The sequence below is a fragment of the Uloborus diversus genome, unplaced genomic scaffold, assembly GCF_026930045.1.
Source record: "Uloborus diversus isolate 005 unplaced genomic scaffold, Udiv.v.3.1 scaffold_1350, whole genome shotgun sequence".
NCBI lineage: Eukaryota > Metazoa > Arthropoda > Arachnida > Araneae > Uloboridae > Uloborus > Uloborus diversus.
In genome coordinates, this window is record NW_026558044.1 from 21,686 (window position 1) to 49,392 (window position 27,707).

General features: G+C 32.8%; 1 protein-coding gene across 1 annotated transcript in view; it reads left to right on the plus strand.

Annotated features, from left to right (window-relative positions):
• Positions 1–24,148, plus strand: part of LOC129232738 (acidic mammalian chitinase-like) — a gene marked incomplete at its 5' end in the record, with an annotated part of 40,621 nt that extends 16,473 nt beyond the window's left edge. Inside the window, 2 exons of the mRNA XM_054866849.1 lie at positions 4,375–4,494; positions 24,017–24,148. Of these exons, the coding sequence (XP_054722824.1) occupies positions 4,375–4,494; positions 24,017–24,148 (252 nt within the window). The remainder of the gene's footprint in view (positions 1–4,374; positions 4,495–24,016) is intronic.
• Positions 24,149–27,707: the final 3,559 nt, after the last annotated feature.

Consider the following 27,707-nt stretch of genomic DNA (forward strand, 5'->3'; position numbering starts at 1 on the left):
CTGAATACTTAACGGCCGTGGCAATCGCTGAAACTCATGGCAACAAAGAGGGCGCCACTGGCTACCCCTGTTTTTGTTTCCACTTGGCGTGATTGTGAGCGTTGGCGCTTTGGCATCTGTGAATACGTGATTTCTCGACTTATTATCGGGCGTACGTCATTTGACGAAAATTTTAATTTCAAAAGAAGGAATGAAGAGAAAAAGTGCTGAATAAACATTGTATTACAAAGGTGAAGAGCATTTCTTATTGTTATTTTAATATCATATCAAAAATTACGTGTAATAAAAAATTTTAACTAAACACAGAAAATATATGATTTTTTTTTAATATTAATGCGTAATTCTTAATATATTTTTTCAAACTTTTTTTTTTTTTTTTTTTGAAAGCTTTGCAAATAATTTTCAAATTTTTTATTGAAAATCCCCTGGGGTTTCCTTTTTGGATACAACAGTTCTAAGATTGATGATGTATGGCAGGCAGCCCTCATTTCTAATTTTACATGCTCATTTACATGCGAATTTTTTCTGCTCAATAAATTACATCGAGAAAAAAAAAAAAAAAAAAAAAAAAAAAACACGCTCCGCAATCTGTAAATACATTCATTTTTCAAAACTTGAGAGGGTCATTCATTCATTGCCCCTTTTGACCCTGATGGGGATTAGAGGGGGGAGGGGTATAGGAATTTACGTTAACAATTGCCATTCTTTTCGCTCGTAATGTAGTATATATTTTACAACGAACAGAATCTAAATAAAAACGTACGAACAGGCCCGACATTTAAAAATTTGCGGGAGGGAGGGGGGGAGCAAAGGTTTTGTGTAGGGGAAAAAACAACAAAATACGAGCATAATGCCTAATTTTAGTATGTTTGTAAAATTTAGGGGTGTCATAATTGTCCCCCCCCCCCCCCGTGATATCCCCACTTGACAGGCCTGGTTAGGAATATTCTTTTTCAAATGAAGAAGAACAATAGAAAAGTTTAAAATATGACGGCAATTTGAGAAAATGAACCATTAACATAATTTTAAAAACATTTAAAATCAGAGTGTGACTAATACATGGTTCTACGACGGGTCCGTGGTTCTCGCACGAATATTTTACCGACACCAAAATAATGTCATTTATCTTTTTCCCCTTCCATTTTTAGCACATCTCATGTTATAATAACTTTAGTGTAGATTTTAGTAGTATATTAGTGCACAATACGCATGGAGATGCACAAACGTTTAGTGCACAAGAGCTATTTCGAAAAAGTGCAGATTTTTTTTCCTTACAAAAGGAAATTCATAGCATAATCAAAAAATAAATAAAAATAACATGGAGTTAGAAAAAACTTTCATTTTTCCGAAGCTTAGTTTTTAATTTTTTAAATGTCTGATTTTGAAAATAAGGCGTGGTCTTTATGACGTCACAAATGATGTATTTTGGCGCATCTGTCTACCGCGTTTCTACGTTATGATGATCAAGAAGCGAATTACATATTGCACTCTACGCTTACTATCAATCATATAGTTGCCAACACTTGTGAGTAAAGAAACTAATTGAATATTGTGCTCTGTGAGTGACATCAGTGAATGGCATTTCATCATTTGTGATGTCATTGGCAGAAGCGTAAACAATGAAAGCGCACCGATTAATGCATTTTTTTTTAAATATTAAACTTAGTCAAGTTATTTTAAAAAAGGGTCAGATCCTATGATTTTAAAAATGTTCTTTCAAAAAAAAAAAAAAATCCCTTAAAAATTTTCGCTCGTTTTATAAATAATTTTTATAAACTTCACAAAAAAAAGTCCGCACAAAAACAGGTTTGAGTGTACACACACACATCGGAAGGCGCACAGACCGGAGAGCTCAGGTTCTATCCCCACCCCCAGGCTCCCACCTTACCGTTAGCATCCCAGGTGCTATTACTTCAATATATTTTTCAATTGTTATAAAGTGTTTACGCAGTAAATAATTTTTATGATAAAATTCAGATTCGGCCATAAAATATTTATCTTATTTACAGACTCGTATTACCTATTCTAGAAAATTAACAGTCATATTATGACGGGTGCAAATTTCTTGGTCATTTCCATTTCATTCCATTTGTAGAAACAAGAAATCCAACGAGTAGGATCCTATCGCAATTCATGATCGTGAATAACTTAATTCGAACTCAAGCAGCCAAAATTCAAATTATTATTATTTTTTTTAATTTGTTTTTAACATTTAACAAATACATGCAGTAGGGAAAGAAACTCTTCAAATATCTACACATGAATTTGTGAAACTAATTTTTTTGAAAAAAAGGGGGAACAGATTATTTTACAAAATATCAACACTGTTGATATTTTGTAAAATCCTAGCAGGGGAGAGTTCCGTACAAAATTTATTTTGTCTTTGCAAAAGCAAAACAATGATATGATTTTTTTTATTTGCCATTTTAAAGATGTTTTTAAACATACATTCGATTTGCGATAGCTCGAATGTAAAAAGACAGACGGAAAACTTCGACTTATCGAAAGTTTGACTTAACGATAGTTTTGGCTTTTGATATTTTAATACTAAAAACCATCGAATGCTTTAATATGTACATATAACAGACAAAATTATAGAACTTAAGTTTTTTAGCACAATATGCACAGTTTAATCAAATGTATTGATAGAAAAAAATCAAAAGCATGCTGGAACCGCTTGAATAGAGCTGATTCTACTTCAGGAAATGTGCACATCTTCGTTCGTTTCAAATTCGGATTGGAAGTGAAGGTGAAATAATTATTCTCCCATAGTCACTTCTTTCTTTTTTTTTTTTTTTGTTCTTTCGAAATAAATTTCGAGTAATCCTGGAAAAAACTTCGAGTTGAAAGAAGTTAACTTCGAGTTATTTATAATAATTAGAATGGAATTAAAGACAAAAAAGTCGGGACTTGATAAAAATTTCGAGTTATAGTAATATTTGAGTTATCGGACTTCGAGTTATCGCAAATCGACTGTATTTTTAAGAAAATTAAAGTATTTAGCGATGTAAAATCCTGTAAACATTGAATTCTAGTCATAAAAAAACTATTTTCTACACTTGAAAAATGAATGAGAAAGGAGCTTTGAACTAGAAACTTTGTAAGATATTTGATCGCCAAGTTTGGCGAAAATTTGGATATGAATTTTCTGTTGGAAAAATAAAATACACACACACAGTAGACCGTCAAGAATCCGCAGGAGTCTAAGATCTGCTTACAAATTTTTGTAATCTTCTTCTAATTGTATAGTATTAGGAGCAGCTCTAAATATCTAGCATTTCTTAAAATAAAAAAAGGGTGGGGACGGGGGTAATTTTCCGTTATAGGTACGTAGCGGTGCATTTTTTAAGCTGGCGATTAGTTTCAATTTTATTTATTGTCATGGACTATTTCAAGTTACATATAAAGTACTTATTTGGCGATACCATGAACTATTTTGTCTTTTTAAAGACTTATAAGCGAAGCAAGCCTAGAAACAAGATCAAAAAGTCCATTAAAATAAAAAATAATCCTCTGAATAATTAAGTTTATCCATTAAGCGTAAAATAATCCAACAAATGAAGCACAAACTATAAATGAGCATGTAAAATTAAATTAAAAGAAATTGCCAAACCAACTTTAGATGCTCAATTTACGCATTAAATAATCAGCTGAATAACATTACTGATTCGATTCGAATTGGTTGATTCGGTATATTTCTGAGCATCTTTCGAAATATTAATGTTTGTTTTCTGTTTCATTTATTAATTAAAATAAACAAGCTCTGAAACTTGTCGTTGATTGGTTGATGCAACCGTGGCTTGTGGCGCCTCCTTGCGGTCAGAATGGGCAAATATGAAGTTTTGAAGTTTTTCCATCTAGTGTGGCCATGTTCAAGTGCAGAAATAGTTGCCCCGGTTTAACACAGGAAAGTCAAAAATTGTCAAGGCCTGGTAAGCGCCAGCGCATTCAGTGGGGCCATGGTTGATGCTAAAGTCATTATTATTGATTCCGAAAATCGGTCAGAAGCATCTACCCTAAATTTGCATATTCTATTTGTTGATGAAATTTCATTTTTCACTGTCACATAGTGTATTTCATAGTATACAAAACAAAATAGTTTAAAATAATATTCATATTTTCCTTCTTCATATTTATCATTCTAGCTCATGTCATAATTCCTATCACATTTTGTCCTCGTGTCATTTCATACCACCTTCATTTTCATTCATATTATATTCTGCACAGCCTTGTATGTGTAGTATTCGCAGAAATATATACATATATGGTGTACATGTGCATACATTTGTCACTATTGAACATTCTAACATTTTTACAATAGATGTGTATCTTCTTCCTCTTCGTATGTAAATGAATATATGGTTTGACTTTCAGGTATGTTATTTTTTAAAACATGGTGCTAAGCAAATTTTCGACTTATCTACTAAGGTTCCTTTTGCATATCTGGGCCATCACTGGATAGCTTTCGAGAATGAGCACAGTGTTTCTTTCAAGGTAAGAAGCTAATTCTATAAATGTATCTAACTTTTTAGTTAGAGCAAATATAAAAAAATATTGTACGTATAAGCTAAAATCAAATTTTATTTTTCTCTTTTCATTAAATAATGTGTCTTGGTAAGTTTGTGACGGAATACCTCTAAACAAATGAATTGATTTTGCACAATACTTTCTGGGGAATGTTCTATTAGTTCATTTTAGAGGAGAAAGACGCAATTTAGGTTAACATTTTTTCAAATTTCGAATATCATTTCAAATTGTGTGGCCTACAGAATGACAAAAAAAAAAAAAACTTAGAACCATTAAATAGCTTTAAGAAGTGAGCGATGGCAGCATAAAAAAAAACTAAGTTTTCAAAATGTCCGATTCATATGAAAACAGAGATGGCTGAGAGGCTGTTATGCGATCTTCAACAAGCGTAGCATCAAGCAGTTCTGTTTTTTCAACCAATACGTATGCATGATGTACAAAAACCATTCACTGCAAAATTCATCGCTCAAAAAAAGTAAAGAAACCGTAGCTTGATAGCATCCAGATGGCCATACAGTGCAGAAGAAATCGACTCAAAAACACCTTGGGGTCAAACAAATTGCAACAGAAATGATTCTCGTGGTAAATGGTAGATAATACACTCCTAATGAACATACAAAAAATATAAATCCGGACTATTGGGACAAATGTGATTTTTGGTCGCCGTCTTGAAAAATCATGAAAAAAATTAAACAAAAAAAATCGTGTGTTGTATCAAATGAAAGGAAATTTCATGATGAAAGGGAATGTAAAATGGGATATTTAAAGAGAAGTGAAGATGCTATAAACATATATCTTTATTTTAGTGAAAAATGTGTTTTTGAGCAATCACGATTGCTTATTGTTCTCACTTGACAGTCCTTGATGTTCCGGTTCCTTTTCAGCTTGGACCAGGCCTGCAGCACCACCGTCCACCGGCGGCGGCGCGGCTGGTCCTGAGCACTGTCCCCCGGAATCCACTTTTGCTGGGCGGTGGCGTCCACGTCCTACACACGCATGCTCATACACACTCGCCAACGAGCGCACGCCTTTACACACATACACACGCCTACGTGTACACACGTAAGCCTACACACACGCACACAACTATATACACGTAAGCACCCAGGAGGAGGGACATGCTTGGGCGGGGGAGCCATTTCTAGAAACAATAACTCGAACCAGTAGAGTCTTGTCGCAACTCGTGATTGCGAAAAACATAATTTGAATTCAAAGTTTCGGAATTCAAATTAGAGTAAATTTTTTTGAGCAATCACGATTGCTTATTGTTCTCATTTGACCGTTTTTGGTGTCCGTGCCTTTTTCAACTTGGACCAGAAGCCTATGCAGCACCACTGCCCACCGTCCTCTGCTGGCGGCGCGGCGCGGCTGCTCCGGTTTTGAGCTACCCGCTTCTCCTGGTCGGAGGCGTCCATATCCTACACACACGCAAGTTCACACACATACACACACACGACTTCACACACATACCCTCACACACGCCTACGTGCATACACACAGGTCTACGCACACACACAACTATGCACACCTAACCGCCCAGGAGGAGAGGCAGGTTTGGGGGGCGGGGACAGGAGCCGTTTCTAGAAACAATAACTCCAATGAGTAGGGTCCTGTCTCAGTTCGTGATTGCGAAAAACATAATTTGAATTCAAAATTTCAGAATTCAAATTATTTTTTTTTAGTTTTTGAGCAATCACGATTGCTTATTGCTTTCATTTGACTGTCCTTGACGTTACGGTTCCTTTTCCAGCTTGAACCAGGGCTGCAGCACCACCGTCCACCGGCGGCGGCGCGGCTGGTCCTGAGCACTGTCCACCAGAATCCACTTTTGCTGGGCGGTGGCGTCCATGTCCTACACACGCATGGTCATATACACTCCCCTACGTGCGCACGCCTTTACACACATACACACGCCTACGTGCACACACGTAAGCCTACACACACAACTATACACACGTAACCACCCAGGAGGAGAGACATGCTTGGGGGGGGAGCCGTTTCTAGAAACAATAACTCTAATCAGTAGGGTCTTGTCGCAACTCGTGATTGCGAAAAACATAATTTGAATTCAAAGTTTCGGAATTCAAATTAGAAGTAATTGGGGGAAGTAGGTCACAGATTTTACTTTTTTTTTTTCCACTGTTGCAAGGCAACAAAATTTGCAACAATGGGTTTTATATTTAAACCATAGATTAATAATAAGAGTAGACCGAGCTTTCTCATTCTTGCTGATGAAGAAAATTGGTTCAAACATGTATCATGTGACTGGTGTGGGGGTTTGGCGAAAACTTTGGCTGCATGGTTGCTAGATGGCCGCATTATCTATAGTTTGGCACTCGACATTTATTTTAAGACGGAATCGACTTTCATTAGTTTCTTTTTTCTTTCCCTGGCGCAGAGATTGAACTATTTTTCTTTTAGTTATGAATTATTTTGACATTTTAGTAATAAGTTTTAGATAACAGTTTTCAGTTTTTATTTCATTTGGAACTGATCATTTTAAGTGTAATGTTATGTGTTGACTAGAGATGTAAAATTTCCGGAAATTTTGAAGTGGTGTAAAAAAACCGTTTTTTTTTTCGGGAAAAATTGGTAAAAATGGAAAATTTGATTTCTTTATGAATAAAATTTGGGTTTCTTATTAGCTCTGTGTTTCTTGTAACATATAAAGGGTTAAACATTAAAAAATATATGCTATCCACACTTCTTCTTTTTCTGCTTGACAGAAATACACATAAAGGTAAGATTAATTAGAAGAAAAAACCTTTTTGTTTTATAACTGAGTAGAGGGCTTTCATGGTCAAACCCAGAAATAAGTCAAGTCGTCACTAAACCAATAATATTGGGTAATGTGTGTCTAATCATAACAATTACATTTTCTATTTCAGATTGCCTTTGAAACTTCTGAAATTTTCGACTTTCACTAACATGATTGATATTTTTTATTTGAAGAAAATTAATACAATGTTACTGTCTGAAAATGAAAGCTATTGAGTTTTGATTTTTTCCAGTCCAGTCTAAGTCCAAATTAAAACTAAATTGGTTTTTCTTAAGCTAAACCAAAATTAAACTGAAGTTTAAGTTTATTCATACGGCCGTGCTAAGCAGAGGGTGAAAGTAGTCATACCAACCCATTTGAACAAGTTTGAGTTATTATAACCAAGTTGTTCTCTGTTTCGTATTTTACTTAATGAATAAAATGTTTTAGGGTCATTTGATCAAGAGCTATTGTTTTGAAATATCTCAGCTTGAGCCCAACTGCAAAGTCCCCTTTTTTGCTTAGCACGGCAGTATACAGGGTGCGGTGAAAAAAAAAAAAAAAAATCGGACAAAAATTGTATTATCCAGGGGTAGAAGTGACCGACTTGTCACATATAGGACATTTTCCGCAAAAATATAGGACAAATATAGGACACATTATATGAATAATTTTGCTATGAAAAAAGAAATAATACCGATCATATATTATTTATTTATTCTAATCAATGATTTTGTTTAAAAAAAAACTCAAGTAAAATTATTCCTTACATCTGAAATGACCTTTCTGTAGTTGAAAGAATGATTTTTGAAAAAAAAAAAAAAAAAACTGTACTTTATTAGACGAAATAATTAAACAAAATTTGAACAAAGAAAATTTTTATTTTTTCTTCCTCACTCATGACCCAAGTACTAATTCCACTGTTCTTTGATTTTATGTCTAAACTGAACCCTTTAACACTTGTATTAAGAACAAACAGAGCGTGAGAAGGATCCTCTTGACCGTTTTCAGAATCTTCTTTATGCTTGAATGTTTTAGCATGCTGCCTCTATTGCGAAAATCCACTATTGCTTATGGGCACAGAACAGTTGCAAAAATGGCAAAAAACGGTAAAATCATCTTTTCCTTTAGTGCACCATGCACCAAAATTTGTAGAATTAATGTCCTCCTGGTTCAACAACAACAAACAAGAAGTTATGTCTAGAACTAGTCGAGCCTACTTTCCCGTATACCCATACTACTTTCTACATAGACTAATAATAAGAGTAGACCGAGCTTTCTCGTTCTTGCTGATGAAGAAAATTGGTTCATACATGTATCATGTGACTAGTGGAAGGGCTTGGCGAAGACTTTGGCAGCATGGTTGCTAGATGGCAGCATTATCTATAGTTTGGCACTCGACATGTATTTTAAGACAATGTGTTTTCATTAAAAAAAACTTCCAGGTGCAGAGATTGAACTGTTTTTCTTTTAGTTTTGCATTATTTTGACATTAGTAATAGTTTTTGATCAGTTTTTGGTAACTTTTACTTCCTTTGGAGCTGTCAGCGTTGGCGTGAACGAAATGGCGTAAACGTTTTGCGTTAACGCAAAAATGTACTAATCGGGTACCTTAAATTAAAATTGTAGGTAAAAATCTTACCGTTTGCCGATTTGTTTTGTGCGCTTGCATTTTTAATTACTTAGAAAGTTATTGAAATTGGCTAAAGAAAATGCACAATACTATCTAAACGAAAAACTCACTATATTAACAAAATATTTACAACTTAGAATAACAAATTTACAAATAGGACTCCATAGAAGATCATTCCATCAATTCTATTTATTTTATTTCTCGCGGGCGTTGATCGTCTGCTACGATCAACGCCCGCTGTTGCTAGGATATCCACCAGTCACATGGTTTGGTTTATGAGCAGCAAAAGGGTTGCCATAGCTCGGTCTACTCTTATTATTAGTCTATGACTTTCTAGTACCTGATCAATATTCTCAAAAATAGCTAAAATCTCAAATTGTTTCAAACATATTTTTCCAATATTTTAAGCTAATTTCTAGGAATAAAATATTCCTCACTCATCTAATAAAATAAAAAAAAAGCAGCACTTTTTAAACAAAGCAGCTAATACACTTTTTTTCCATTAAAAAAAATTCTTTAACAGCTTTCAAAACGAAAAAATAATAATTAAAATTAATAAGCTCATTAAAATAAATACATCATATCAAAAATAAAAAAAATCGTTTCTTTTTCCCCTGTTGCCAAAAACAATTTTTTAAATGAATTAATACACTTACCAAAATAAATAAAAACAATAAAATGTCAACTTAAAGAAATAATTTTCATTGTGAAAAGAAAAAAAAAATCGTCTGCGCATATCTTTATGTAGAAACATTAATGACTTCGAGTTTATTCGCCGGAAACGGAATACCAAATTAAAACTTTAGCATAAAAATAAAAACAAGTCAAATCAATAATAATTATTTTACAGTCAAAACCATAGCTGCGGAGTCGGAGTCAATCTCATTTTGGGGTAAACGAGTCGAAGTCGAATATCTAAGAATCGGAGTCAATCATTTGTCCTCCGTGTATAAATTTTTGCCAAAGCTACGAAGTCAGAGTCGGAGTCCGATTAGTTGTCGGGCACAGGAGTCGGAGTCAAGTGCCCCTAAATTCTCGGAGTCGAAGTCCGGAGTTTGGCGTCAAGAGCTATTTCCAACAAAATTTGTTTGAAGTAAATCCACCTTCAAGTACGGAATCTACAGTGGCTCCCAAAAGTGCTCGTACACCTACGACTTTCAATGAAATAAGCCCCTATCCATTGGTTAGAATTAATATTTCGGAATAGGTATTTTATTATAAGATCTATGATCTATTTTTAACGAAACTAAACGAAAATTTTTAATAAAACATTAAAACTTAATTTTAATAAAATCAAAAACCAAAAAGTGCCGGAAATTTTATCTCACAAAAGTCTTCGTACACTTTGAAAAAATGTCAAAAAATTAGTAAATAATCTAACTTTTTACTAAGTTATTATTTAGTAGGATATCATGCAGTAACAACAGCAGCTTTTAAACGTCTGGGAATAGATTTCATTATTTTTTCTTTCTTTTTTTGTGCAATTTCTGAGTAAGTGTTCAGCCGCACTACGAGTCTTACTGTTTCTAGTTGGCTTTTCGTTTCAATGGTGTATTTCCGTAATCTAGCCACCAGATATCTCCAAATATGTTCCATTAGGTTTAAATCTAGCGATTGAGGAGATATTTCTAAGATTAAGGACAAATTTTGAGGCACCAAACGCGAACGTGTGCTTTTTATCGTTATCTTGATAAAAAAAAAACAAAGTTGTTTCCGATTACCAAATTTTGGGGTAATAGTTTTAAATTGCTTTTTGAAATATTTAAATGAACAGCATAATTCATTATTTCATCAAAAAATTCCAAATTTCCAAGTCCTGATGCTTAGATGCACCCTCACACAAGAACACCTTCACCGTCCTGATTAACCGATCCAACTAAGTTCTTAAGATTAAATTCCTCATTTTTTCCTTTCATTTACAATTATACAACAATTTAACCCAAAATGTTGAATTTATTTTCGTCTATAAGTAAGGCGTTGTTCCAAAACGTTTTGAGCTTATTTATCATTGATTTTACGACGGAAAGTGTAAGCTTGCTGTTTTTAGCACGAACAAGAAAATTTCTGCGGGAAGAGGTCCCATTTAATCTAGCTAATCAGAGAACTTGGCGAACAATTTTAGGTAAAAATTAAACGTAAAATGTTTCATTCAATTCTTCAGAAACTTTTTCAGTTCTGAAATGTGTATTTTTCATATTTTTTTCAAACTGTAAACCTCCGATAACGCTTTGTTAACTTTGCCAGTTGACCTTTTCTTACCTTGTTTTCTATCCGATTCTTGTCTTTAAGGCATTTTATCAAGCCCTTCACTATAGAATGGTATAAACGGTAACCAATTTAGAGACATTTCAAACCAATTTACGGCTACTATGAAGGAAAAAATCAAATTTCGAATCGTGTTTGTTGTTTTTTACGCATAACTGCCATTTTAAAATAATAAGTAGAATATTAGGGAATAAATACACAAAAAATTAAAGTCAAATGACTCTACAGTATCATTACAATGCAAAAATAATAAAAAAACCACATATGATAATTTTAACTATGAATTTATTCGAAACTATTTCAGTGTACGATGACTTGTGTGGCGTATTTTTTCTCTGTCTCTTCGTTTTTTGACAAATTTTAAAAATAAAATCTGGCAATATTATGAAAAAAAAAAATGGGTTTTATTCAGAATGGCATAGGAATGGTCTGAAAAAAAAATTGGACTCATATTCAAATTCAGCTTTGCGTTATTTTGGTTTTTACTACAAAATTTCAAGGTGACGAACACTTTTGGGAGCCACTGTACGTTGACTTTCAGTTTCTCCGTATGCGCTAATGTTAAGGGATTTGAAACTGTTCAAAATTGAACGGAAAATTGTTCAAATCAAAAAGATATTTTAAATACAAGTTTTTCATCAAAAGTTTTTTCCTACAAAGTTTGTTTGCAGCAAATTCGCCTCACGGTTCGGAATTGCCTTGAATTTCCCCGTAGGCCCTAATGCTAAGTTTTTTTGAACTGTTCAAAATTGAAAAAAAAAATAGTTCAAATCAAAAAGTGAAATATGGGAATGAGGTGTCCTCGCCGAGATCTTTCGAACAAAAAAAAGTTTGTTCGAATCGGACTATTCATTCAAAAGTCATTAGGGGGGCACACACAGTCAGACCGACAGACATTTTCCCCCATCTCATTACCCTACTTTCCAATTTTTAATTTTTCAATATTTATTTAATTACTTCATTTTTGACTTTTTTTTTTGTTTTTCGCGATATTTTTAAGAAGCATTAAGCCTTCTCTCATGCTTTTTTTTCTTCTTTTTCTGACTTTTACTGGGAAAGTAGGCTAAAAACGGGAATATAGGAAATATAAGACATTTTTCAAAAATATAGGAAATATAGAACGATTTTGATGCCTTTCTTGAAAATATAAGGAAATATAGGATATATAGGACTACTTCGACCCCTGATCATCGAATGGAAGAAAGGTAATTTCATTTTGATGAGTACCTAATTTATTTCTGTTTCTCACTTTATTAGGAAATAATTTACAATATATTACGTAGTTTATACAGTGGCTCCCAAAAGTGTTCGTACACTTTGAAATTTTTTAGTAAAACCAAAATAACTCGAAACTGAATTCGAATATGAAGTCCAATATTTTTTCACATCATTCCTATGTCATTCTAAATACAACCCATTGGTTTTTCAAAATATTGACGGATCTTCTTTTTGAAATGGGTCAGAAAACGAAGAAACAGAGAAATAACACGCCACAAAAGTCATCGTACACTCAAATATTTTCGAATAAATTCATGATTGAAATTATCATATGCCGTTTTATTAATATTTTTGCACTATGTTGACCCTTATAAGTCATTTGGCTTTAATTTTTTGTTTATTTATTTCTTAATATTGTGTTTATTACTGTAAAATGGTTGGTATTCGTAAAAAACCGCAAACACCACTCAAAATTTGAATTTTTTTCCCACAGTTGTCGTAAATTGGTTTGAAATGTCTCTAAATTAGTTAATTTATTTGTTTGTATAGTAAAGTGCTTGATAAAATGTTTTAAAGAAAGGAATCGGACCAAAAACAAGGTAAGAAAAAGTCAACCGGCAAAGTTGACTAAACGTGATCGGATATTTTAAGTTAAAAAATTTATGAAAAATACACATTTGAGTGCTGTAAAAGTTTCTGCAGAGTTAAATGAAGCATTTTACATTTAATTTTCACCTAAAATTGTTCGCCAAGTTCTCTGATTAGCTGGATTACATGGGATCTCTTCCCGCAGAAATTTTCTGGGTAATGCGAAAAACAGAAAGCTTACGAATCCTTACAGAAGCTTAATGAATCATGCTGTTCCTTTAAATATTTTAAAAACCAATTTTAAACTTTTAGCCAAAAATTTGGTTATCAGAAACAACTTTGTTTTTTATCAAGATAACGATGAGAAGCACACGGTTTTCAACGCTTGCGTATAGTGCCTCGAAAATTGCCCTAAAGTTTAGAAAATATCCCTTCAATCTCCAGATTTGAACTTAATGTAACATATTTAGTGATATCTTTAGGCTAGATTACGAAAATACGGCTTTGAAACGAAAATAGAGCTAGAAACAGTAAGACTCGAAGTGTGGTTGAACACTTACTCAGAAATTACGCAAAAAAATAAAAGAAAAAAGAATGAGATCTATTCCCAGACGTTTAAAAGGTGTTATGAATACTATAGGATATTCTACTAATTAATAACTTAATCAAAAGTTAGATTATTCAATAGTATATAGACATTTTCTAAAGTGTACGAAGACTTTTGTGAGGTAATATTTCCGGCACATTTTGGTTTTTAAAAAATTAAGTTTTAATATTTTTTAAAAAACTTTTCATGTAGTTTTGTTGAAAATTGATCATAGATCTTATAATTAAATACCTATTCCGAAATATTAAGAGCCATTATTTTGAAGTTCAGACAAGGTGTGGCAGTGACCATTTTTGATTTTTATAATTTTTTTATATGTCAAAGTAGGTCATGAGAGGTGAACATTCTGAAATTTTTAGCCTTCCAAAAAATTTTTTTCGCTCGTTAAAAATTCCCAAAGTTTGACGTTTTGCAGCGCTTTTTAGAAAAATTCTAAAAGTCGCGTTTCAGTGCGCTTTAGCTCTTTACAGAAACACCACTCCACGGTTATATTTATATTTATTGGTTGTACTGTATCTAGTGATGATGACTTCATAGTTATTTTGGTTGGGGGTTGTTGCTTTCTTCACATAAGGGGTCGCAAAGTATGGATTTTATCCGTTTTCGCGCAAGTTGAACCTGCGTTATTTCCCCCAAAAAGTCACCCCCCGGAAAAAATGCAACATATACTGAAAGTTTATACTATGAAGAGAGTAAATGACACAAAATTTGTTTGAGGTTTAATTTTTTTTAGGAGAAAAATTCCCTGATATTTTTCAAATTATCAAAAATTGTGCTTTTTTGATCGCAATTAACTCAAAACAGCATCACTAGGAAAAAAAACCTTTTATATATTATGGCACCTGGCTATGTGTAAAACATCATGAAAGAGAAAGCAGCATGGGATCTCTTCTTGTTTTCCAGAAAATAATTTTTTTTGTAGCTCATTTTATGCGTTTTCTCGTACGTAAAACGTGTGTCCAGTATGCAGATTAGATCTTCTAAAACTTTAAAGATGTAGTAAGAATGTATATATGTGTGTATAGAGAAAGAAAAAGACTAGTAATACTTTATTTTTCTGATTTTTACAAATTGATGGTATTTTAACTGCAGGTAATTTAGAAAACGATAAATCCATATCATATATATATATATATATATATATATATATCATGAACAATATCTGCTTCACTTTCCTCTAAATGTCTATTTTCTATGTCATCTTCAAATACCTCTAAAAGGCTGTCAGTTCTTGATAAATCAGTATTATTCGCTTTTTCTTGCTTGAGATATCAGCTAAAAACAGTTTGAATTTGACTTTTTGTCAGATATTCGTTCGGTTGGGATATTTTTATGTCTTCAATCATCTCTGTTCTCATTGCATGTTCTACTTGGTCGGACGTCTGTTTTCTGCCGGTTTTTTACCATAAAGGAACTTTTCATAAAGAAATTCTATTTGTTTCAATGAAAATTGTGTACTTTTACGAGTTGCGAGAGCCCACCCCTCACGTGAGATTTCCAAAATGTTTTCTTCTTTGTTTTCTCTTTTGTTGCAGAACATGCAATGAGAATAGAGATGATTGAAGACATAAAAATATTCCAACCGAACGAATATCTGACAAAAAGTCAAATTGAAGCTGCTTTTAACCGATGTACAAAGGAAAAAAAAAAAGCGGATAATACTGATTTATCAAGAACCGACAGCCTTTTAGAGGTATTTGAAGATGACATAGAAAAAAGGCATTTAGAGGAAAGTGAAACAGATATTGTTCATGATATTTCTTCCATTGCTACGGACATAAATAAGAAAGAATTATTTTGGGATTGATACGATAAATCTATATATATATATATATATATATATATATATATATATATATATATATATATATATATATATATATATATATATATATATATATATATATATATATATATATATATATATATATATATATATATATATATATATATATATATATATATATATATATATATATATATATGATATCGATTTATCGTTTTCTGAATTACCTGCAATTAAAATAACATCAATTTGTAAAAATCAGAAAAATAAAGTATTACTAGTCTTTTTCTCTTTTTTTTATACATACATATATACATTCTTACTACATCCTTAAAGTTTTAGAAGATCTAATCTGCATACTGGACACACGTTTTTACGTACGAGAAAACGCATAAAATGAGCTACAAAAAAAATTATTTTCTGGAAAACAAGAAGAGATCCCATGCTGCTTTCTTTTTCATGATGTTTTACACATAGCCAGGTACCATAATATATAAAAGGTTTTTTTTCCTAGTGATGCTGTTTTGAGTTAATTGTGATCAAAAAAGCACAATTTTTGATAATTTGAAAAATATCAGGGCATTTTTCTCCTAAAAAAAATTAAACCTCAAACAAATTTTGTGTCATTTACTCTCTTCATAGTATAAACTTTCAGTATATGTTACATTTTTTTCGGGGGGTGGCTTTTTGGGGGAAATAACGCAGGTTCAACTTGCGCGAAAACGGATAAAATCCATACTTTGCGACCCCTTATCTGAAGAAAGCAACAACCCCCAACCAAAATAACTATGAAGTCGTCATCACTAGATACAGTGCAACCAATAAATATAAACATAACCGTGGGGTGGTGTTTCTGTAAAGAGCTAAAGCGCACTGAAATGCGACTTTTAGAATTTTTCTAAAAAGCGCTGCAAAACGTCAAACTTTGGTAATTTTTAAGGAGCGAAAAAAATTTTTTTGGAAAGCTACAAATTTCAGAATGTTTACTTCTTATGGCCTACTTTGAGATATAAAAAAATTAGGAAAATCAAAAATGGTCACTGCCAAAATTTCGGTTTTTTGTCTGAATTTCAAAATAATGGCTCTTAATTCTAACCAATGGATTGGGACCTATTTCGTTGAAAGTCGTAAGTGTACGAAAACTTTTGGGAGCCACTGTATATTGTTTTTCGGTTTAAACAATTTTAAGTGAAATACCTGCTATTTTAAGTTGTTTAACCAAGTAGAACGAATTTAAGTTGGTTAACCAAGTAGTTGCTTGTTGTGCCTCGACAAACAGTATTTGAAACGGCATGCCGTTTCAAGTGGCTTGGAAATGATAGCCGATGACCGGGAAGTGTACAAAAACGAACAGTGAACGTTTCAGTTTATCGTCAGGTCATCCAAAAGTGAGTTAAGTGAAATCCTCTGATTTCCACGATAGCAGTCGTTTGTGGGAATTTGTGACCGATAAGTGCGACAAAGGGAAAAAACAGCTCAAACAGAAGTTTAGCAAGTTCTGAAAATTCTGGTATTCGTATGACTGAAGATGCCAGAAACGTTTGAGACGGGCCCGCAAGTCCACGCTGGAAGAGATACCTTTCACTGATTTACCGCGTTCAACCGGTTCATATCCCCCAGAACCATAGGATTTGGTCTGTAGACACCATAGGCTCCTATATAGGGGGGAAAGTGGGGGCTCAAGCCTCCCCTTTGGAAATGAAAATTTCCTTCTTTTTAATACTTTTTTTTTTTTTTTTTTTTTGTAAAAATGTAAAAACATTTTTTCTCCAGCCATTAATGAATTAGTTATCAAAAATGTTAAATTTTATTAGCTCTAATCTGTACTAAAGTCGGTTTCCATGGGGAAAATATCCTGCTAAACCATGCGGAAAATATCAGGGCCCTCCTCCCCTCCCTTAAAATTTTGCATATGGGCGTCCTTGGTAGACAGACACTCCAAGCACCTTAGAAAGTGTTAGATATCGCCAAAATCCGAAGTCAGGCTTGGTCTGAGATGGAATCAGGACAAGCGACAAAAAATCTGAAGTTTTTTGTGGATGAGGGCCGTAAAATGAATCAAAAAGTGAACCAGAAGGACATTTTAAAAGTTTTTGTACTTCTGTGGGCCTAAGAGCACTTCAGCATTGTAGACTGGACATTTTCCTTTAACTCCAAACCGATTCATATGGCCAAAAAGACAAGAGTGGTGCAAAGCGCATTGTTTTTGACAAGATATCATCTTTTGAGTGGACTAGTCGCATCTAGTCGTTCGACCTCAATCCCATTTATTACACTGTATGGCCTATTTTAGAGTCAAAGGTCTACCCTAAACTACACATAAAATTGAACTCTCTAAACCAATTGCTTTATAGGGAATAGGATTGATAAAAGGACTTGCTGCCCTTCAATGAAAATTTCAATAAGCAGTTGCAGTTGCTATGTATTACTGCAAAAGGCTGCTACTTTGAAACCAATTAAATTTAATGATTGCTAAAGGTCTTCTCATATTATTATTTTTTGTGTTTTGTTAGTTTATTTATTTTTAATAAAGTTTCTTGGAAAATTGCTTGCCCGGATTTTTTTTTTTTTTTTTTTTTTTGCCGCACCCTGTACATTTGGTTCGCAGCCAGCAGAAACATAGTTTTGTGATTAAAGTTATGCTTCTTTGTTTTATGAAGAAGGAAAATAAATTCTTCACTAAGGTTATTGGTTTAAGCTTTTTTGTAAAAAGTATTATTAAACATTTTTTGATCCATATGCAAATTATATTGTCATACAACAACTTACACTAACGTTAGACAGTATTTTAACATAAAACGGGAGGGGGGAGGAAATTGCATCAGAATTTGAGCGTGAAAAATTTCTATTCACTTTTTGTTGAAAATTTCAATTAAAACCCTGAAAAGTTGAAAAAATTCTTTTTTTTTTTTCAATTTTTCCGAAGTAAAAATTTATTCCTTCGGAAAAAAAAACGTTTTTTTTTTCACCGTTTTTTTCTGAAATTTTCCATTTTTTTCCCGACTGTTTTAATCTCTAGTGTTGACTTAAAGTACTTGCCGCAAACAAGTAGCCGAGTATATTATGCTGAAACATACTGCCTATACTACATTTCTTGCAATACTGAAAGAAATTAGGGGATACTACGTTTCTAATGAATGCCGAAGGAATTTAGAACTTCCAAAAGTTGCTATCTACGGAAGTTGTCGCTGTAAGCTAGTAGCCAATTTAGAAATCTGTAGTAAATTAAAAACATTGAATTATTTTCCCAAATTACATTCTTAAATCAATGTGATAGAAATAAGTTGTCTTCTCAAAACGAGTTGGGTATTTCAAACTGTCTTAATAACGTCAAAGCATTACAGGGCTCATAGCGGATGGAAAAAAATATATAGGAGTTTAAAAGAAAAAATATAGGAGGTGGATAGCAAAATATATAGGAGTTTGATAGCAAAATAGGAGTTTTAAAGGGAAAATACGTAATATGGTATAAAAACATATAGGAATTTCGAAAAAGTATAGCATCTAATATGTTTGGAGCACTGTACAAAAAAAAAAAAAAAAAAGAGCGCCAGTATCAATACAATTCTATAGTGCATGAAGTCATAGCAAGGTGAAGAGTCGCAGATGTGCGAGAAAATGAATTTTTTTACTCACAGTTGCTTATATGAATCAAGTTTGTTTAAGACAATTTTGGTTCAATTAAGCAAAATTGTGTGTGCGTGTTTTTCTTTTCTTTTAATGAGGAAACCACATACAATTTCAGAGAATTTTATTAAATTCTGGACAAACGATATATTATTAGTATACCGAGCACTCAAAATATCCATCATTTGATTATTTAAAAAAAAATTATCACAAAACAGTATGAAAAAACGACAAAATTCAGATTTTAACTTACGTGTTTCAAAAAAGGTATCTCTCATTGATTGCTAAAACTAGATAATTAATTTGGACATTCTTTTTTCAATGTCATAAATCTACCCATAGTCCTCGGTATTGGTACCCTCATTGCTTCAATGCTAACATTACCAATGAAAAGTCAACTCCATGTCTCTCTCGTCTCAATAATTCTGTTGAACATATCATGAGAAAATCGTACAAAAAGTGTGCAACACTTTGCCTCCCCTTCGTTTCACTATTTACATTAAAAAAAAAAAAAAAAAGCTAATTTTATAAACGAAGGCAAAGAAAAAAAAAAGACTGCTCTAATGCACCCCGTTTTTTGGAGAGAGAGAAATGGTTTTAGTCTCGTGTGCTTGTTTCATTTAAGGGACATCAAGGGACATAATTATGGGACATGTTTGATTCAAATATTCTACAATTTTTTTAATGTTGAAACTGGATTTCGTTTCGTTTTTGAGGAATTAATTCATAAGTGGCTGATTTAATTATCAGGTGCTCACTCCATAACTTACAGTTAATGTATATATATATATATATATATATATATATATATATATATATATATATATATATATATATATATATATATATATATATATATATATATATATATATATATATATATATATATATATATATACATAAATTTTATAAAGGGTGAATTTGACCTAATCTGTCAAATGAAAGGGGGTGTTAGAAGAGCCCAAGTGGAGCATAGAACCATCCATTATCATCCCCAATTTGTACCCGTAACCGAGTAGATAAAAAAATGAGCCGAAAAAATTTTTTGAGATGAAGACCGATTTTTGAAACATTTGAAGTACTCAAAGTTAAATTGTTACCAAAATCTTAAAATGAATTTTCAAAAACAATCTTTTGAGCTACAACCGATCATTTATACTACAACTACATGTAAGATTATATGTGGCAAAAATTAAAAGCTTTCAAAATCTTTACAGCAGTACACTTAAAGTTAGCATGTATTAAAATTACAAAGTAAACTCATTAATCGAAAACAAGTTAAAAGTTGCAAGTAAAACCATCTATGTTTTGTACATTTCATAAAAATAATTAAACAGAAGTTTAGTACATATGCCAACAGCCAACATTAAAGATGTAAGAGTGCACAGTGCAAGGGAGAAAGAAGAAAAAAATGGATCAAAGGTTTTTCGATTTTTGGGTAGCATTTAACACCTAATGAAAAAAATATAGGAGTTAGTGAGAAAATATAGGAGAATATCTGACAAATTGGGAAAATATAGGAAATATAGGAGATATAGGAGGACTATGAGCCCTGCAAAAACAAAGATCACTGAAAAAACCGTGCGCTTTATTTAATTAAATAGTACACACTCAAAAGAAAAAAAAAAGCTCTCTACTATATTTCTTTAAGGATGTAAAAAGTAGAGTTTCCATATGTTTAAACGACTTTAAACTCATGTCTGCTCCGGAGAAGTCTTGATTCAAAATTTTCATTATGATTACTTTTATTATTGCTGTTGTTAGGCAACGAATTTTTGTAACAATGGGTTTTATATTTAATCACATAGAGTGAAGAAATTACATAGAGAGGTCCAGCTATACTAAGAAATTGAAGCCGGAAGTTGCACCGCTGTATCCCAAGATCCTTAGCTTCTTGCTAAATAACTTGAGATACATTTTGATTCAAAACATTCCATTACTGAATCTCAATTGATTGTCAATTCAAACTTAGATATTATTGCAAGTTTATGCAGGGCTCATAGCAAGTGGGAAAAAATATATAGGAGTTTAACAGGAAAAATATAGGAGTTAAATAGCAAAATATATAGGAGTTTGGTAGCAAAATATATAGGATTTTAAAAGGAAAAATATAGGAGTTTGATAGAAAAACAATAGGAATTTCAAAAACGTATAGCATCTAGTATGTTCGGAACCCTAAAAAATATAAAAAACAGAGAGCCAGTATCAATACAATTCCAGAATTCATGAAGTCATAGCTTTGAAAAGAGTCACAGAAGTGAGAGCAAATGAATTTTTGTACCCATGGTTACTTATATTAATCCTGTTCGTTTAAGACAACTTTGATTCAACTAAGCAAAATTGTGTGTTCGTGTTTTTTTTTTTTTTTTAATGTGGAATTCATCATACAGTTTCAGAGAACTTTATTAAATTTTTGGTCAAACGAGATATAATAAGAAGTATATAGCAGAGCGGGGTTCCCTGTTTCGTACCGCCAAATCATCCATTCTCTGATTATTTAAAGAATTTTTTCCCAAAACAGCATGAAAAAGCAATTATAAAATTCAGATTTTAGCCAAAATCTGCACGTGGCATTTTCAAAAACAATCGTTTGAGCTACAGTCAGTCATTTCAACTACATGTAAGATTATATGTGACAAAATTAAAAGCTTTCAAAACCTTTACAGCAGTACACTTAAAGTTAACATTTTATACTATTAAAATTACGAAGTAAACTCATTGAAAGAAAAGGAATTAAAAACAAATTTAAAGTTGCAAATAAAACCATCTGTTTTGTATATTTCATAAAAATAATCAAACAGAAGTTTAGTACAAATGCCAATATTAAAGATGTAAGAATACGCAGTGCAGGGGAGAAAGAAGAAGAAATACTGATCAAAAATTTTTGCATTTTTGGGTAGAATTTAACATCCAATGAAGAAAATATAGGAGTTAGTGAGAAAATATAGGAGAATATCTGACAAATTGTGAAAATATAGGAGATATAGGAGGACTATGAGCCCTGCATTATTAAACGGATGTCCACACAAATTAAGAAGGATCAAATTCGACAATCCCGAAAATTTTAAAATTTCAGCATGGAAATATGAATTATTTAAAGATAGTATGTGTACATACAAGAGAAAACTAAAAATTATGATTGTTTTCATTTTAAAAAGGGGATCTTTCAAATTGGCGGAAAAAAAATTGTCGCCAACATTAAGACTAACTTGCTGACACTTAATTTGTCGACCATACCATTTATCAATGGAGTTGTTGCCTTGAATCAAAAGTACTACTTTTAGTCACTGAAATAGATAGTATAAGAAAAAAATGTTGAGCCAGAAAAACTTTTACTTTTCCAACAGTTGTTTCTTCAAAACTTTTTTGAATGTTCGGTATTAGAAATAAGGCGTGGTCTTTAAGACGTTATAAGTGATGTACTTTGGCGCGTGACTCCATTGCCGTCTAAATATTTACGGTTTGTTCTCAACCGAGTTTTCGGGTTATGATAATTTGCGCTGTGCGCTAATGGCATCAATGAGTAGCATTTTATCGCTTTTGACGCCAAAAAATTAATTCCAATCTGCGCACCGATTAAAATAGTTGTTAGAAAATACTAAATTTATTCAAATTATTTTTAAAAAAAAATGGATAAAACCTTTGTTTTTAAGCATCCTCTTTCAGTAAAAAATACTTTGAAAATTTCGGAAACGACCCCATTACCGAAATATCCAATTTCATCCATTTATTTTGAGATTAACAGGTAAAAAGCAAAATTGGAATAAATTACTACTGAGGGTTTGTGTGTCCGTAGAAAAATTTATGTTTTCAGATATGCAGTAAACATGACACGAGTAAGAGTAGAAATAAAAATGTTGGAAATAGTTAAATTCATACAAGTTTTCTCAAATATTCATTTATGAATATGGTCGAATTTCGACCACTGGGCGAACACTAGTTAAAATATTATTAGAAGAATGATATAGTAAATGATTAAAATGTCTGCATCATCCGCTACTGCGGTCACGTGTTTTTCCTGTTAGCTCCTATAAAAATTAATTTATAAACCTCAAATAAGGTATAGGTTTATTCAGTAAATTACCGCCCAATTAGCCAGGGCTAAAGCAGAATTGTTCAATCTTCGAGTTGAACCGAACCATTGCTTCGGTCACTCGTCTGGTCTGCTAATTCTATATTAGCTACCAGTTTGTTTCGCACTCTTGGCTTCCTTAAGAGGTTTTCCATCTCCAGCTCAGTCACTTTCCTATGCCGGGCAGATGAGTGCTAATAAGCACGAAACTTCAGTCCTCGGCTGGAAATGACTGAGCTGGCGGTGTGTTTCATGTAAGGTATAGGTTTATTTAATAACCATGTCCTTGTGTTGTAATCATCATGCAGGGGTGTCTACCTCGGGGGAGGGGTCATGGCGCAGACTGAGCCATTGAAATTTTTAGGGGGAGGGGTTGTTTTGAGAGGTATTTTCCCCTTTTAAAGGGGGTTCTTGCATTTAGGGGGTCTTCGCAATTTTTAGAGGGGTGTGCCCTTGCTCGAAGGAGGGGGGGGGGCACTCTGCATCATGAACATTTTCTTAATTAAAATCGCTCATTTCACAGCATCTCGGTGAAATTATAATGGGTTTAGTATTTAAATGGAATGAAATATTAAAGATATTTTACTTCCACATCAAAATAGAAAAATGCATAATACTTATGTCTTAAAAGTTAATTGGCCTTAAGGGATAATGAAAAAAATAAATAAAATAAGGTTATGAAAACTTTGTTATGAACCATTGAAAATCAGAGGGGGGGGGGCGTTTTAATTTCTTCGGCCCCCTCCATGACAGGGGGGTATGTATCCGCCCCTGGCTGTGTCGATGCTTGCGTCATTATTATCGATTCAGAAAATCGGTCAGAAGCGTTTACCCTAAATTTGCATATTCTATTTGTTGATGAAATTCCATTTTTCAGTCATACTGTGTAATTTACTATTTACTTGCTTTAATAATTCATATTTTCTTTCCAACAGAGTCAATGGGTAAAGGAAGAAGGCTATGGCGGCATTATGATCTTCAACTTGAATAATGACGACTGGGCAGGACATTGTGATAATAAGACCAAATTTTCCCTTTCAAGGGCGGCCACCAAAATGATATCTTGAGACAGAAATCCTATTTCTGACTGTATATTACAATTTACATCAAGATGTGAAGTGAAAGGTTGCCGGACACGGATAAGACATGAAATTATGACTGTGGTAAAAATTAGTCAACCTCAAAAAGTTCCTGAACTTAAGAGAGCCCACCTGATTATTTGTTACATGCCTACTGACTTTTGTACATTATTTATTTTAAACAATCATCAAACATGATGCTGTTTCATTTCTGAAGAGTCACAACATTTAATACCAGTGGTCAACACTCAAGTTTGCGAACGTTCCAATAATAACTATAAGAATGGGGTTATTTCCATCAGTCAAAAGTACTACTTTTAGTCACTGAAGTTGATAGAATGAGTAAAAAAAATAACATAATGCGAGTAAAAACTTTTATTTTCAAAAATTTTATTTTTGAATTAATTTTTTTTAAATGTCCGGTTTTCAAAAAAGGCATGGTTTTTATGACATCAACAAAAGTGATTAACCTTGGCGCGCTGAATGCTGACGCTTGCTGTCTACTGCCTTTCCAGATTATGATAATTAAGAAGCGAATTAAATACTGCGCTCTGCGCTAATGGCATTTCATCACTTGTGATGTCGTGCAGAAGTGTTAAAAATGAAATTGAGTTTGCACACTGAGTGAAATCATTAGTAAAAAAATTTGAAGTTTGTCAAATTATTCTTTAAATGCTCAAATCCTATGTTTTGAAGCATGCTCTTTCAGAAAAAGACTTTTTCGGAAACGACACCATAGCTTCACGTTTTTAGAAATTATAAGGAGGAAGGATACTTTGCAGGGTTCCTGATAGAGCGTGAAAATCGCACACTTCAATAAGAAATCTCACTCAAAATATTTCGATGCCCCATTTTCTCAGGTCTGTTAAATTGAATAAGATGTTTAAAAAATCTTTCTTAATTTCAACAAAGGCCAAGATTTCCTCATCGACTTTTTTTTTTTGCTCTAATGCGAACCATGGCTTTTTATGAACTTGTACAATTGAAAAAAGGATCTTTCTAAAGCAAAATAATTGAGCTTATGGATAAAAAGACATCCGATTAAAGGAAATATAGAAGCAGGCCCGTCATCCAAACATTCTCCAGGGTGATGCAAAAAGGTATAGACTCAATGCACATTTTTGTCAGGAAACAGAAAAAAAAAAAAACAGACTCCCACTTATATGTAAAAACAGGTAAGGAATTTCTCCGAAACGCTCAAATCACTGATAATTGCAATGTGTGTTTTAGCAATCTATGGTTACCCAGAAGAACCAAGGCAAATGAGGGAGGGGGCACCACTCTTCTCAGCACAAATGAGTGAAAAAATTATCAGCATTGTGATAAAGGAATAAAATCCTAACAAATATTTCTTTGCCAAATGCGGATCCATAAAAATCATAGTTCATTCTGCTTCAAAAATAAAATCATATGCTACATATGTTCTGCAATAATGATTAAAAATTTTAAGTTTAAATTCTTTGACACTTAAGAATATATTGCCATGCTAAGCTCAAGTATCTGCATCTGAGCTCAAAACGGGAAACTGCTTTTCTAAGATTGACTTTGCCGGTTTTTTTTTTTTTTTTTTTTTTTTTTTTTAATACTTCCCATCCAGGGATCGTAAATATATTTTCGAAAATATTGGAATACTTTGATATATATCCGATATTTTCAATCAACAGAAACTACAATCTTTAAAATAGCAAATGAATCTTTGATCGCTCTTTATTTTCTTATATTATTTTTGCAATATGTAGGCTTAAAAGTAATGTGTCTTTCATTATTTATATCTAATATTTTATTTTACATTTTTTTCGATTTTAATTTGAGTTAATTTAGTATTAGCTGTTGTACTCATTTTTTTCTTATTTAAACAGTAAAAAAATTCAGAAATAAAAATATGCATTGGTCGGTGCATAGTCATTAGACATTTTCTTTTTTTTCTAAACAACGTTTATATTTAACACTTTTAATCCGTATTAAAATTGTTACATTACTAATAATGTTATGAATATAATATAAAAAACGAATATTATATTACTTTGTTACATTAATGATGTATTAATACACCAAAAACATAATACATAACTTTTTGGTTATATTTAATAATAAATGAACAATATTACTACAATTAATTTAATTTTTATATTGAAAAAACCGTAGTTGAAAAAATATCACGATATTTTCAAAATAAATATCATGATCTATATCACATGTATCGACTGATATATATCGGTGAACCATGTCCCACACACAAATGATTATGAAACATTGCATACAGGGAAAATATGTTATTAAGAACCACTTGGTGATGGTAACTCAATTTCGATAAAAAGTGCAGATACAACTTTTGTGCTTAACACATGAGAACAGCAAATTATAGAGACGTACCGAGTACTCGGTAACTACTCGGTACTCGGCCAAATTCTGATCAGATACTCGGCCAATACCGAGTAGTTGCAAAAAATTGAATATTGTCCAAGACAGATACTAAAATTTATTTTAAAAAAAAGAGCAAGCATTATATTCTGCAATCATTTACAATTAAAATTTATAAGTCAAATTTAAATTTTGAGAATAATGAAGTTTGCAAAAAAAAAATATGCAAAAAAGGTAAGTATAGAAAATATGGAATTTTATATTAAAAATGGATTTTTGCTTCAACCAAAAATTAGTTATAAAAATATCTTTGCTTAAAAAATAAAAGGAAATAAAACAACGTTAAAAGTACAGTGCAGGAATACTGCAGACTAGTCATGGGCATAATCGAGTTCTTATAATCGAATCACTCGATTATCAAAGATCACTCGAGAACTCGATTATTATGAGTTCTCGATTAACGTATCTCGAGTTCTCGATTATCATAGATCTCGAGTTCTCGATTATCGCATCTCGAGTTCTCGTTATCCCTTCGCGAGTTCTCGAGCGATGAACTGCTCGAGTTCTCGATTATCATTTTCCGAGTACTCGAGCGATGACTGCTCGAGTGCTCGATTATCACTTTCCGAGTTCTCGAGCGATGGACGGCTCGAGTTCTCGCTTTGTGAACTTCTCGAGATGTTGAGTTCTCGAGAAGTCAATCACTCGAGCAGTGTACTTCTCAATCGATTTGATAATCTGAACTTTAACTTCTGAAAGGATTCAGTTACCGGGACAGATCTATCATTTAGTGGGTCAGAGGCAATTGTGCCCACTTGGGTGGGGGAAGGGGGTCAGGGCGCAGACTACGCCATTGAAATTTTTAGGGGCGTTGTTTTGAGAGGTATTTCTTACTTTCCTGGAGAGCTCTTTTTTTGGGGGGGGGCGGGGGGGAGGGGGAGGTATTTGCGAAATTTAGGAGAGGGGTGCGCCCTTGCTCCTAGGGATGTGTGCACCTGTCAGAGGGCTGGTTTTGAAAAATTAATGTTTTAACACATAAATATGCGTGGTTTTTGTTGTTTGCCGAAAAAAATTGCACAGGAAAAGGGGATCATGGCGCTCTTAAGGAGGGAGGTGGGGGTTCGTTTTAAGAGGTGCGCCAGAACACTTGAGGAATGGATACTCCTGCGGTCTAAATGATTTTATG